The sequence below is a fragment of the Lepidochelys kempii genome, chromosome 9, assembly GCF_965140265.1.
Source record: "Lepidochelys kempii isolate rLepKem1 chromosome 9, rLepKem1.hap2, whole genome shotgun sequence".
Lineage (NCBI taxonomy): Eukaryota > Metazoa > Chordata > Testudines > Cheloniidae > Lepidochelys > Lepidochelys kempii.
In genome coordinates, this window is record NC_133264.1 from 77,390,261 (window position 1) to 77,402,506 (window position 12,246).

Genomic DNA, 12,246 nt, shown 5'->3' on the forward strand with positions numbered 1-12,246 from the left:
AAATACACACACACACCCCCAAAACCCATGAACTGAAAAGGGCAAACCACCCATGACACAGAAACTGCACCTGACTTTGCATCCCCTCTGCCACATTTTGTGGGTTTACAATTGCAGTTTCTTTCTTTTTATCCTTTCCCTTGTTGCTGTGAAATAGACCCACACAACCAACTAGGGAAAACCAATTAACTGAGCATATAGGGGGGACAGTGAAACCGACACTACACAATGTGCTGCCAAATGTACTGAACCAATAAAATAGAGAAAAGTATTTTCCTCATCTAACCTGTTAGCCATAGTGCTCTTAGTTGGAACAGTAATAAGTAAAACATTTTCAGACAGAATGTGGTTTTAAAGTTGATGGTGTCCCTCTAGAATACCAAAGTTGTTTGCAGAAATCAGGATAAATTTATGAATGACTCCCAAACACAAAAAAGGTCTAAATTTGCTCTAAATATTTTTGTAATGAGTAATCTAAACAGCTCTATTCCTTATATAGAGACCCCACCACATTAAGTAATGTCCATCTTCTGGGTCTGCAAGTGTGATTTTTGTCTAATCTTTGCTTGTCTTTTACACTGCAAGCTCCTTGGGGCAGGACCTGTATCTTGTAAGGTGTTGAACACACTGATACTTAGCAAATACTTAATATTGAATGATCTATATCACTTCCTGCAACACCTGCCTTTTTCTTAGCCAAGTACTGACCAGGCCCACCTCCACTCAGCTTTTGCTGCCTGAGGAGGAATGGTTGCAGCTGATTTATTAAGAAACAAAAAGAAAAGGAGTACTTGTGGCACGTACCTACTTCTATTCAAACAAACCAGCAAGTGGTCAAGCACTCACCACAGAGTGCTGGACTTTTAAACCATTCCATCTCTTCCTGTGCCCAGGAGGGCTGGAAAGGCTGGAAGGAAAAACAGGAGAGACAGATCTTGGAGCTGGAATTTACCTGTGAACCTACTGCAAAAGAAGAGGGTTTGCTACAGAGTCTATACTAGCTAGAGAAGTGGTTCTTCAATTGTGGTCCACCGCTTGTTCAGGGAAAGCCCCTGGCACATTGGGCTGGTTTGTTTACCTGCCACGTCCACAGGTTCAGCCAATCGTGGCTCCCACTGGCCGCAGTTCGCCGCTCCAGGCCAATGGGGGCCGCAGAAAGCGGCGCGGGCTGAGGGACGTGCTGGCCGCCCTTCCCGCAGCCCCCATTGGTCTGGAGAGATGAACCGCGGCCAGTGGGAGCTGCGATCGGCTGAACTTGTGGACACGGCAGGTAAACAAACCAGCCCAGTGCACCAGGGACTTTCCCTGAATAAGCAGTGGACCACAGTTGAGAACCACGGAGCTAGAGGCTCCTACATCTCATTGTTCTGTTGAGAACATTTGCTAGCATGCACCTTTCTCCTTTGCGAGTTACACTGGAATCCTATTCTACAGTTCAGGGCTCTGTTCTTCCGAGAACGTGCCTCTTGGGCTAAACAATTGGATCGGGTCCCTGAACCTGACATAGGGCTTGTCAACACAGGTGTGTGTGTGTGCTGAACTGGATTGATTTGATGTATGTTATTTAACTTACTGAACGTAAGCCATGATAATAGCATGCACACATGTGGGACACTTGTTCCTTCTTTCAGTTCACATCATTGTGTACAGATAGCAGTGCCTTGCTAAGCCATGATAATAGCATGCACACACGTGGGCTAAGCATGTGGCATTTCTCAGAAGGTATCCCTTGGTCCTTTGCCGCTCAGCAGTGGGCATTCAAGGATTTTCTGCATTGGAGGAACCCAGATAGGTTCAAAACTTTTTAAAAATCCCATGATGCCACTGTCTTTGCCCATGCCGAACACTTAATTTTCTCAATTTGTGACTGGCTCTGGGGATCAGGTGGGAGGAGATGGGCATCCAGATGCCTAAAGTGAGGCTACAGAGTGCATGCCCAGAGGCAAAAACTTCGGGGCTCTGTGAATTCAGGCACCTACTGGGTTAGGTGACAGCTGAGTGGGAGTTTGTGAATCACCGTGGTGCCTAACTATGGGATTTAGGAGCCTAAGTACCTTCATGGTTCATTTCCGAGGTACCTATGGCTGACAGCAGTTCAAAATTGGTCAGGGCTCTCTGGGAGTTAGTTCCTCCCACCAGCTGTTAGTTAAGGTGCTTGCCTCTGTTGCTTTTGTGATCAGACAAGAAGAAAATGAAACAAACAAAAATAGAAGGAATAAAGTGAAACTCCTAACACTGCTTTTCTCTGCTGCTGCTGCCCCCTTCATCCACCAGACTTCTAACCCCCAGTGCCTCTCCCAGACAATTGACCTTTACCCTCTGAATGTAGTGAAATGGACCGTTTTCACAGAATTCATCAGATTTTGTTCCCTTTCATGGAATATCAGTTTGCACTTTTCACTGGAAATTTTATAGGTTTTGCTAAGGGCCAAATCTGCTGCAGCAAAAATGGAGTGGCTATTTCGGAGTGATAAACCAGCCAATAAAACCCCCAAAGTCAATAGAATCATTGGGGTCCCCTAGTAGTTGCATTTGTGATATTTATTGAGTTGTATAGTCCCTCTTGGAGGAAATTCCTGGTGGGAGATGTGCCTCCACAGAGGGAAGAGTCTCTGAGGAATTTTGTGCCAGTAGAGCTGGAATCGTTTTGTTTTCTGGCATTACGTTTTTCGTGGCTTATCATGAAAGACAGAAAGATATTAATTAGAGAAAGGGCCAAAAGATTTACTTCTGGAAGACTGGTTGGGCCAGGGATAGTGAATGAGACTTAGAGTCTTTCACCAGTTCCAGTGCAACCCCCGAATCATTAGTCTCTGATGTCTGTTTAATGGCCATTTTGTGAAATGGGTTTGGTGGGTCTCAGGCCAGTTCCTCATGGGCAGGTATCCAGGTCACAAAAGCCACCATCACCACAACTGGCACGAATTGGCCTGCTTTCTGGCATTCTCTACAGTGATGTCAAGGGTTGAGTGGGCCATGGAGCCCAAGTTACTCTCACACCCCTAGAGGGGGTCCTCTCCTCCAGGTCAGGCTGAAGGATGTTGACAGGAGCCACCATGTGGAGGAAGTTTGTCCCCCCCTGCCTGTGCTATATGTATTCGGTGCATACAGAGACATTCCATCCTCCACAGCTGTCAGTGCAGCACCTTTCGCCTGTGTTCAAGTCAACACAAGAAAAACTAAAGCAACAACCAACCCTGAGTTGTGTCCTTTAGGGGAGGCCCTCTGGGGTTCCCTGCTTCTGCCTTCCCTACTTTGGGTCTATATCATTCTCTCTGGAGTCCCTCAACCCAGGGAGGGACAGGGAAAAATACGTCTCAAAAACTCCTCTCACCCCGCCTCACAAAAATGTTGTCTGCAGAGTCCTGCTCTCATCCCCTGCTGATCTGGAGGAAAACAAGGGAAGTCACAATCATTTGAAGGAAGCATTTTCCTCTGGTGACAAAAGCAATTTCCAGTAAGGATTAATGTTCCTTCTTGTTGCATATTTCCTCAGTTCAGGAAAACTTGTACAACTGAAGAACCCACCAAATGAGGTATGTGGTACTTGAACCTCCAAAATCTTTATGGCCAGGGTCATTTTATGCAGGATTTTTGCTGAAGCCACAGATTTTCCAATCGGATTTTGCTTCATTTTCCTTTAATTCTCCTATTTTCACTCTTTTTATCATTAAAAAAAAACAAATATAAAACAAGACAAAACTTTCACTGAAAAGCACTCTGCAATGTTGCCTGAATGCGAATAGTCTCTGAGGAGCACGTAGCCCAAAGTTATATTTTCAAATACAGTGTGATATTCATTGCAGCATTTGAACAGCCCTTTCCAAAATTAACTCGCTTTATGCACAGAAATAGCTTGAATTTTCAGACCTGTCGAATAACCGCAACCTCGGCTGAAGGCAATGAGATCTGCACGTGCTCAGAACCTTTGCAAATGAGGTCATAACTCCCTAATCACCACAACAACTGATGAGTTAGGTAGCACCTTCTTTTTGCAAATGGCCAACTCTAATGCTACTTTTCAAATATATCTTGTCAAACTTGTAAAACTAATGTTATCTGGTGATATAAATAATCATAGTAAATATTTGACAATCTAGCAAATTACCTGATATATTTCTTATTATCACTACCTTGGCCCCTACATATTATTCTTTCCAAGTTCCCAGGCCAAGCCAATCACCATGGTATCTGAGTACCCATTTTCGTATGGACCTATTTCTAAGTGTTTGGACTTTAGTGCTGTCAGTTTTTCATCTAAGCCCCCAACCCACTAATTTCTTTAGTATTTTAATCTGTTTATCTATTAAAGCTCTTATTCCACAAAGCACATGTTAAACTCAACAGAGGTGGACATTAAACAAGTGCTTAAGTGCATTGCTGAACTGATGCCTAAACCATATACTGAAAATGCCCAGGTAGATGGCCACTGGGGATTAATAAGACAGGGGCTTTTCAGTTTGGAAAAGAGACGATTAAGAGGGGGATATGATACAGGTCTATAAAATTATGACAAGTGTGGAGAAAGTAAATAAGGAAGTGTTATTTGCTCCTTCTCATAACACAAGAACTAGGGGTCACCAAATGAAATTAATAGGCAGCAGGTTTAAAACAAACAAAAGGAAGTATTTCTTCACACAGCACATAGTCAACCTGTGGAACTCTTTGCCAGAGGATGTTGTGAAGGCCAAGACTATAAGAGGGTTCAAAAAAGAACTAGATAAATTCATGAAGGATAGGTCCATCAATGGCTATTAGCCAGGATGTGCCAGTATGGTGTCTCTAGTGCCTCTGTAATTGCCAGAAGCTGGGAATTGGTGACAGGGGATGGATCACTTGATGGTTACCTGTTCTGTTCATTCCCTCTGAAGCACGTGGCATTGGTCACTGTCAGAAGACAGGATACTGGGCTAGATGGACCTTTGGTCTGACCCAGTATGGCCTTTCTTATATTCTTATATACAAAGTTCCCTCTTTATATTGCTCCCCTAATATACGTCTCCTGTGTTTTGGTTACTCACATCTCTGAATTCCTCTAAGATAGTTACACACAGATAGTGTCTGACTTTCCTATAGGCCTTTTATGCTAAAGGATGCCAACATGTTTTTAAAATTATGCACACAGGAAATATACACATCTCTGCCACTCCCTACCTGTGACTTATTGAGTCACCTCGCCAACAATGCCTGCCCGTTTGTCCTCTTCCCCCACAAATGTCTTTGTGCTTTCTTCCACTCTGCTCCTTACATATAAAACACAATCCCCACACTGATCCATAAAGCCACTACCTTTTCCCTCCTTAAGATCCATTTTGTCTGTGACACCTATGGAAAACTGCCATCTGAAAATGCCCAGGTGGATAGCCAGTGGGGATTGTTGATATCTGTTTTATTTGTTTGTTTTAAAGTCAAGTTGAGACTGTAGCTAGTCTATGCAGCCACATATCCCTATCACTATTACCCTTCTCCTTCCTCCCCTATTCCCTCCTTTTGTTTTTTTTACACTTCTTCCATGACCGTGTCTTAGATTCTGGGCTTTCTGGGGGCAGAGATCATCTTTCTACAGGTTTGCAGAGCTCCTGTTCCTGACTAGGGACTTGGAAGCTACTGCAATACAAATAATAAATGGCAATAATGCAGTCATTTTCCAGTGGAATATGACAACAATTTAACAGAGAAGAGCAGCAATACAAAACAATTCAGTGTAAGCAGAACACCATATACCTTTGAAACTGCAGGAGGAATTTAGGTAGGCAGAATGTAATTCCCCAAATTGGAATTTTCCCAGGACACCAAAACTAACATCTTTCCAAAAAGGTTCATTACAAAAACTGTCCAGAAGTGATCAGAATCTCAATTTTACATCATCTGACAGATGGTACCTCCAGCACCATACTAAGGTGTCAGTTCAGTGCTTCCTTGGGGGGATGAGCACCACTTAATGCATCGCGAGAACCTTTACTGCAGCTCTGAGTTTTTCTTCGAGGTCTCCCATAAAAGCGTTGACCAAGAACAACCCTGGTCAGTTTGTGAGTGCTGACACAATCGCTTTGTGAGGTGATCTAGAAGCAAAGCCTCTGCTATAACACACAGACACTATCTGACCCACAAGAAATTGTTCTGAGAAAAGGTTTCAGGGATAATTAACAAGACAGTTACATTTCCTGGACATAGCAGCCAAAGGGAGATTGCACAGATGAAGTCAGGAAATCTCATCAGAGTCACTCAAGGGTTGTTGAACGTGCTGAAGTTCAAAGAGCCATGTCATGGGGATTAAGCCTTTATGTCATTTCCATGAGAAATGATTGAAGAGTTTAATGTAATTTACAAGGAATCTGGATGGACATTGGAATACTTTAGAAACGTAGCTGACTACAGTGGGCTGGGAGGTTTGTTCCAACTGCTGCTGGGGAAGGCAACTCTTATGCTTCTTGAACATGAAGTGATCACCTGCCACCTTGGGAATAAATTCTTCGCCACAAGAGCTACAGCATGGCACATTTAGCTAAGTGTATTGTGGGTATTTTTTCCTTCCTTTGAAATACTGGGCATACGTGTCACTGCCAAGGGCAGGAAAAGGGCCTACATGGATTAATGTGCCCAGGTACAAAAATGTATTTGGTTATGGTTATTTCTCTGTATTATAGCAGCACTCACACTGCGCAAGGCACTGTCCACACACACACACACTGGTAGGCCCAGCCCCTAGAGCTCTCAGTCTTTTGTCTGCACAAGTCAAGTAGAATTCCCCCAGTGCCTGTCTATTTACTGCCCTGGCACCCCACTCCAGCCCTGCATCCAGCCTCAGAGTCCAGGGGGAAGTACATTCACTTTTCTTACCCTGCCCGGATCATCACCCAGTATGGGCCTCAGAAGTAGCCCCACTGCTGTCTTTCTTCTCCCACCATCACCACCTGATAGAGCTAGCTCACCATGAGTCAGTGAGGAGAACTGAGAACTAAGATGCCCCCAGCCCAACCCAGAGGGGTAGGTGTGTGCTGATGGGTAACAGCGACCCAGGGGTCTGCTAGGAATGTAATCTGGGGCAACTAGAGCTGCCTTTGAGTGACTTGTCTGGGGTGGGGAGGGATTGTGGGGTGGCTGTAAATTCAGATAGAAAATGCACGCTGCTAATAACACTGACTCTGCACTGCGCTGCAGGAGGATGGAGGGCTTAGCACGAGCAGCTCCAGGGGCCTCTTCTAGCAAGGGGAAGGGAATCATTCCTTCCCCTCCAACTTTTGGGGAAATGGGGAAAGTGATTTGCAGAAATAGATGGTTAAGAGTAAACAGTTCAGAGACGTTCAAGGGCCTCGCCTCTGCTAACTCCTAACTCCCTGATCTACCAGCCACTTTCCTCGGGACACAAGTATGCAGGGACCAGGGTTGGCAAACGTCTGATTCTTCCCTTTCTCTGGCTAGCTCTCTGGAGATCTGCCTCCCTGGCAAAGGACAATCCGAGAGAGCTGGGGGAAGGAAGAGCCATTGTTCTCTTGGGTCACATCAGGTCGCCACTTCATTTCAAACATCTTTGCCTAATTATCCGCCGAGAGTGCACCCCTCCCCCGCACACTGCGCAGGAGCGACACTGATTTACACCAGGCCGGAGGAAGCAACAGCCAATGGGCTCCCACACCTGTTCCGTGCGCGAGTTCTAGTCACTCGCCCAAAGTCTGGGCTGCGTGCATGGGGGGAACGCATTTCCATAGGCTTTGCGCCACTGATTTCCCATCCAAAACGGGCATTTCTCTGGGACTGAACTTGTGCAGCACCCGGATTCCCTTGAGCAGAGGAATCTTCTTTGTGGTGGCACCCCCCAGGCTATCTGCCCCTTCCAGCCTCCTTTGTGGGATTAGGTTTGGAAAGCCCAGGTAGCCCAGGGGAATGCCACTGGCTTTCAGACCAGGAAGAAAGGAATCTGAGGACCCAAGGAAATGCCTTCTGCCAGGTTGTGCTGGGTGAGAGAAAAGAGAGCATGGGGGACCCACCAACGCTCGAGTCATAACCTCAGCGGGCTTTTTTTTTTTTTTACCAGACTGAACGGTTTCATTCCCTTTTCCTCCTCCTCCTCCTCCTCCTCCTCTTCCTCCTGCTGCTGTGACTTTTGCCTGTATATTATCACACTGCAGGGCTGCAGGGCTCCAGCACATCCAAAGAGGCCATATCAGCATTAACCAATTCTTGTGAAAGCAAAAAAGTCCAACCAGCCAACAGACAGAACAAAGGAGCAACAAGGGAGATGGGGGAGGGGAGACTGGGACCCAGGAAAATGGTGTGATTTGCCTTAAGCTACTTTTCTTCTAGTGTGGTTTGGCAGGGGCTCGGAGGCCCCCCTGTGCTTCCCCCTCCTACCTTGCAGTCTCTTATGCAGGATCTAACTGAATACTCTTCTGATTGCAAGTATTTCTCCAGCAAGAGGTCAAACTCCTCATATTTTTCCTGAGCGTGTTGGTCCAGCCTCTGATAAGCCTGGACGCAGCTGCTACACGCCTTTCCGTCCAGAGCACCGGCTGCAGCAGCCACGAAATCCACCATCAGGTTGTCCAAACTGCAATCCAAGCTGTCTGGGCCGGCCATGCCCAGCAGCAGGTCCCAGATCGTGTAAGTATCACAAAAAGAGAGGTTGAAGTTCCTAAAATAAGCCTTTAAGAAGTTTATTTTGGAGGAGGAAGAGGAAAAAAAAGAGGCTGATGAAGAAGAGGAGGAGGAGGAGGAGGGGGGTGGCCTTAAGGGTACAGAAGGGAAAGAGCCCAAGAGTCGCTGCAAGGAATACAATTTGGTGCAAGCTGAGTCCAGATCGAAATGACCCCGGGCACCAGTGCAATATGGGATCGGAGCAGCAAATTTGGTCAAATTGCTTAAAAAAATCTCACACCTCCCCTCCTGTGACTGTTGATCCCCTGTCAGTAGGAAATGTGGCTGGAAGGCGCGCTGGCTTGCGTCCCCCCAAGGCGTCTGCATGGCTAAGCTCCTATCCTTGGATCTGAGCTTGGCTCCAGCACAGAGCCACAGATGATCAGAGAGGAGGACAGTGAAAAATAGAAGGGATGCCAGAGACATTCGCCATTTCTGTGCCCTCTCGGAATCAGCGCAGGGTTTGTCGTTTTGTCTTGGTGCACAACAAATTTTTAACACAGCGTCATCTTCTCTTGGATACATCCAAGCCCCCCTGATCATATTTTAGGGGCTGAGTGGGGGGGCTACTGCGGTCTCCGGTGTGGTTCTCTTTGCTCCTCTCCTCTTATAGACTCCCCCCAACAATGTCACCTACCTCCTCTGAAGCATGGTGTGATGATGGGCATCATTCTCATGGCTAGAAACAAGGAAGTGCCTTCCCCTCCTCCACCACCTCCTCCTGGGCGGCTAAATGCTACCCCCAGCCATTGCATGTTGCTGCGGGAGGAAAAATCAGCGCCACGGTCCTCAACACGTCCAGGCTGCTGTTCGCCGACGCCGGTCCCTACAGCGAGCCGCTCAGCCCCGAGCGGAGCCAGGCAGAAGCATACTCCGCCTCCCCACAGTCAGCGCCTGGCCCTCCTCATCCTCACCCCGCCGGGGCGCCTCGCCTCCTCTCCGCTCTCCTGCCCGCCTCTGCTCCCCGCTGCGCGCACAGTCACTCCGCTTTCCTCTTTCTTTTTTGGTGGGCAACGTTTTTCCCGTTCCTGATCATCCTGGATCGGTGTCTCCTGTTTTCCATCCCCCCTCAATCTGTCGCCATCTTCAGCTGTACAGAGAACACCTTGAGAAATTGATCCGGGGAGGGAGGGGGGGGGGACGCGGGGGGGGGGGGGGGGGGAGGGGGAAGCGGAGGGAAGGCGCGTGCGCGCTCCTCGTCCCCTCTTCATCTCCCCTGCCATTTGTTTTGTGCCTCCCCTCCCCCCAAAGCCAGCCTCTCCATTCACTCCAGGGAGCCGTTCATTCATCCGAGCCGCTCTTCCCAGCCTTCATTCAGGCGCCGCCCCGCCCCCCCCTCCCGCCGGCAGCCCGCGCACACAGCGCGCTGGGACACGGGGCACGCGCGGCACCTTGGCCCGGGGGCTGGTCCTTGCTGCAGGTGGCGTGTGCTCCGCGCTGCCCCGCCGCCGCACGGTGTCTGGCCGCCCCCGGAGTTCATCCTGGGGGGGCTAATGTCTCTGTGCCTGTGCCACCGCGGCAGATCCTCCCCCGGCTCTCGGATCCAAGGGGCTGCGAGCGTCTCCTCTCCTCCTGGCCGCCTCCTGCCCCCCCCCCCGCCCTCCCCCCAGCCTTGCATCTCCTCACTGAGCTGGAAGAATAAGTTGCCTGGATTCAGGAAGCAGGTCCCGGACCAAGCGGACATTGCTTCTGCGCGGGGCTCGCTCTGCCCCAGGCGGGCTGCGGGGCTGAGCTCCTGGGGGAAGACGCGGGGCGCTGGGGGCGGGCGCCGCGGTCCACCCAGGGGCTAGCAGGTGCCGCGGTGCTGAAGGACAGCTCCTGCCACAGCTCAGCCAGACCCAGAGGGAGACGGAGGGCCCCACAGCGCCTTCCCTGGCTGCAGCCTTCCTGTCTGTAGCATCCCCCCGCCTGCGCTGGCTGCCAGGGTGCTAACGATTTGCTTGTGCACAAGTTTGGAAGCGCAGTGACATTGATCGGCTCTGGCCGAGCCCGGTTCCGTGTGTTTTCCCAGTAAACAGCTGTTTAGAGAGGAAGGGAAATCCTGGGAGCCATGCTCGGAAAGGAATTTACAGGAGCTGACAAAGCAGGATGGGAGCTGAGCTGGAAGATCCGAGCTTCGTTACGTTTCTAAGGCTGGAGCCAGTTAGGGAGAGCGGGGCATCTGCTTAATCCAGAGACAGCAGCGCGGGGGTCAGAGCTGCGCAGGGATCCGGGCTCTCTCTGCAGCGAGGTTCCTAGTGGAGATGGGTTACGTCTCTTTAGCCGTCTCCTCCTTTCTGCCGGGACCTCCCTCGATGCTGCCCTTCTACTAACCCCGGGGAGACCGCGGAGAAGCCCCAGCCCAGACCCGGGCTCTTTCCGAGCCTGGCAAAGCGCCCCGGGTAATTCCTGTCCGGGAAGCAGCTGTTCTGCACAGACAGAGGCTTCGCGCTAACCGGGTCCGTCTGCACCCCCAGGTCAATCCCACTGGGCCTCGCTGGGTGGCTTGGCAGAACAGCCACCGTCAGAGACGGCGAGCGGCAGCACGAGCCAGGTGTGGCTCCGTTTATTACTGGCACACTCAGGAGGGACTCATCCCATTGTCTATTCCCATGTAACCAGCCCTGGGACCCCGCCAGGGAGAAGATACCAGCGCGACCGGGCTAGTACCCCAGCGAGCAGAGCTGTCTGGCGATGTGCGGCTCTTCGCCTTAGAATTACCAGGGCTGGAAGGGACCTCAGGGGTCATCTAGTCCAACCCCCTGCTCAAAGCAGGACCAATCCCAAATTTTTGCACCAGATCCCTAAATGGCCCCCTCAAGGAATGAACTCAGAGCCCTGGGTTTAGCAGGCCAATGCCCAAACCACTGAGCTATCCCTCCCTCCAAAACACATCCCTCCATTGGCCGGGAATCAAGCCCCGGTCAACTGCTTGGAAGGAAACTATGCTCACCACGAGGGGTAGCCAAGGCCCAGTACTTTGCCTCCTGGCAGCAATGTAAGGGCTTCTGCGTTGTGGGGCACGACGCTGGCTTGCGTCTGTGGTGACAGCAGCCACCGGGCTTGGTGCCTCAGGACAACCTCAGTCCCAGTTTTCCGACGGGGAGGTGAACGGCCTCTGTCAGGCAGGGGTTTGTTCCCATCCCTGACCCCGCTGAACATCTGGGGAGCCAGAGCGGTGCTGAGGCACCTGAGCCCCATGGTTTGGTCTTCCGAGCAGAGGCCACTGCAGGGGCCCATCAATCCCAGAAGGAGAGATGCCCTCAGCCCTGAGAAGTGTTGGGAAATGAGCCCTCCCAAGAGGCAGCCCTGGTGTTCTGTCTCTGGGGCACTGACAGTGAACTCGGAATTGCCACTGAAGAATGAAGAAACCAACTTTCAGGGAACATCACTTGCCTGTGCCCCAAGCCTTGTTAACATCCCACTAGGGATTTCATGAGCAAGAGAAATGAACAATAGATAGAGCTCTGCAATGTGAAACCCTGCTGTTAATAGAGATGCAGACAGTGCATGCTCTAAGCCTGCCTTTCCAAACACAGATCCATTCTCACTTGCAGGCATTAACCTGGCTTGTGGGAACTGGTCCAAGTGTTCCTATTTCTGGGGCTTTCATCTAGCTGTATCCTGAAGTGA

General features: G+C 49.9%; 1 protein-coding gene across 2 annotated transcripts in view; it reads right to left on the minus strand.

Annotated features, from left to right (window-relative positions):
* The window catches only part of NALF2 (NALCN channel auxiliary factor 2), a 79,512-nt gene extending 69,186 nt beyond the window's left edge, over positions 1-10,326 (minus strand). Inside the window, exons 1-2 of one of the 2 annotated variants that reach the window (XM_073360980.1) lie at positions 10,261-10,326; positions 8,353-9,724 (exon numbers count right to left, since the gene is read on the minus strand). In XM_073360980.1, the coding sequence (XP_073217081.1) occupies positions 8,353-9,177 (825 nt within the window). In that variant the 5' untranslated portion in view covers positions 9,178-9,724; positions 10,261-10,326. Of the gene's footprint in view, positions 1-8,352; positions 9,748-10,260 lie in introns of those variants that run through there. The other variant, XM_073360979.1, reaches the window with a different exon arrangement.
* Between the last annotated feature and the right edge of the window lie 1,920 nt (positions 10,327-12,246).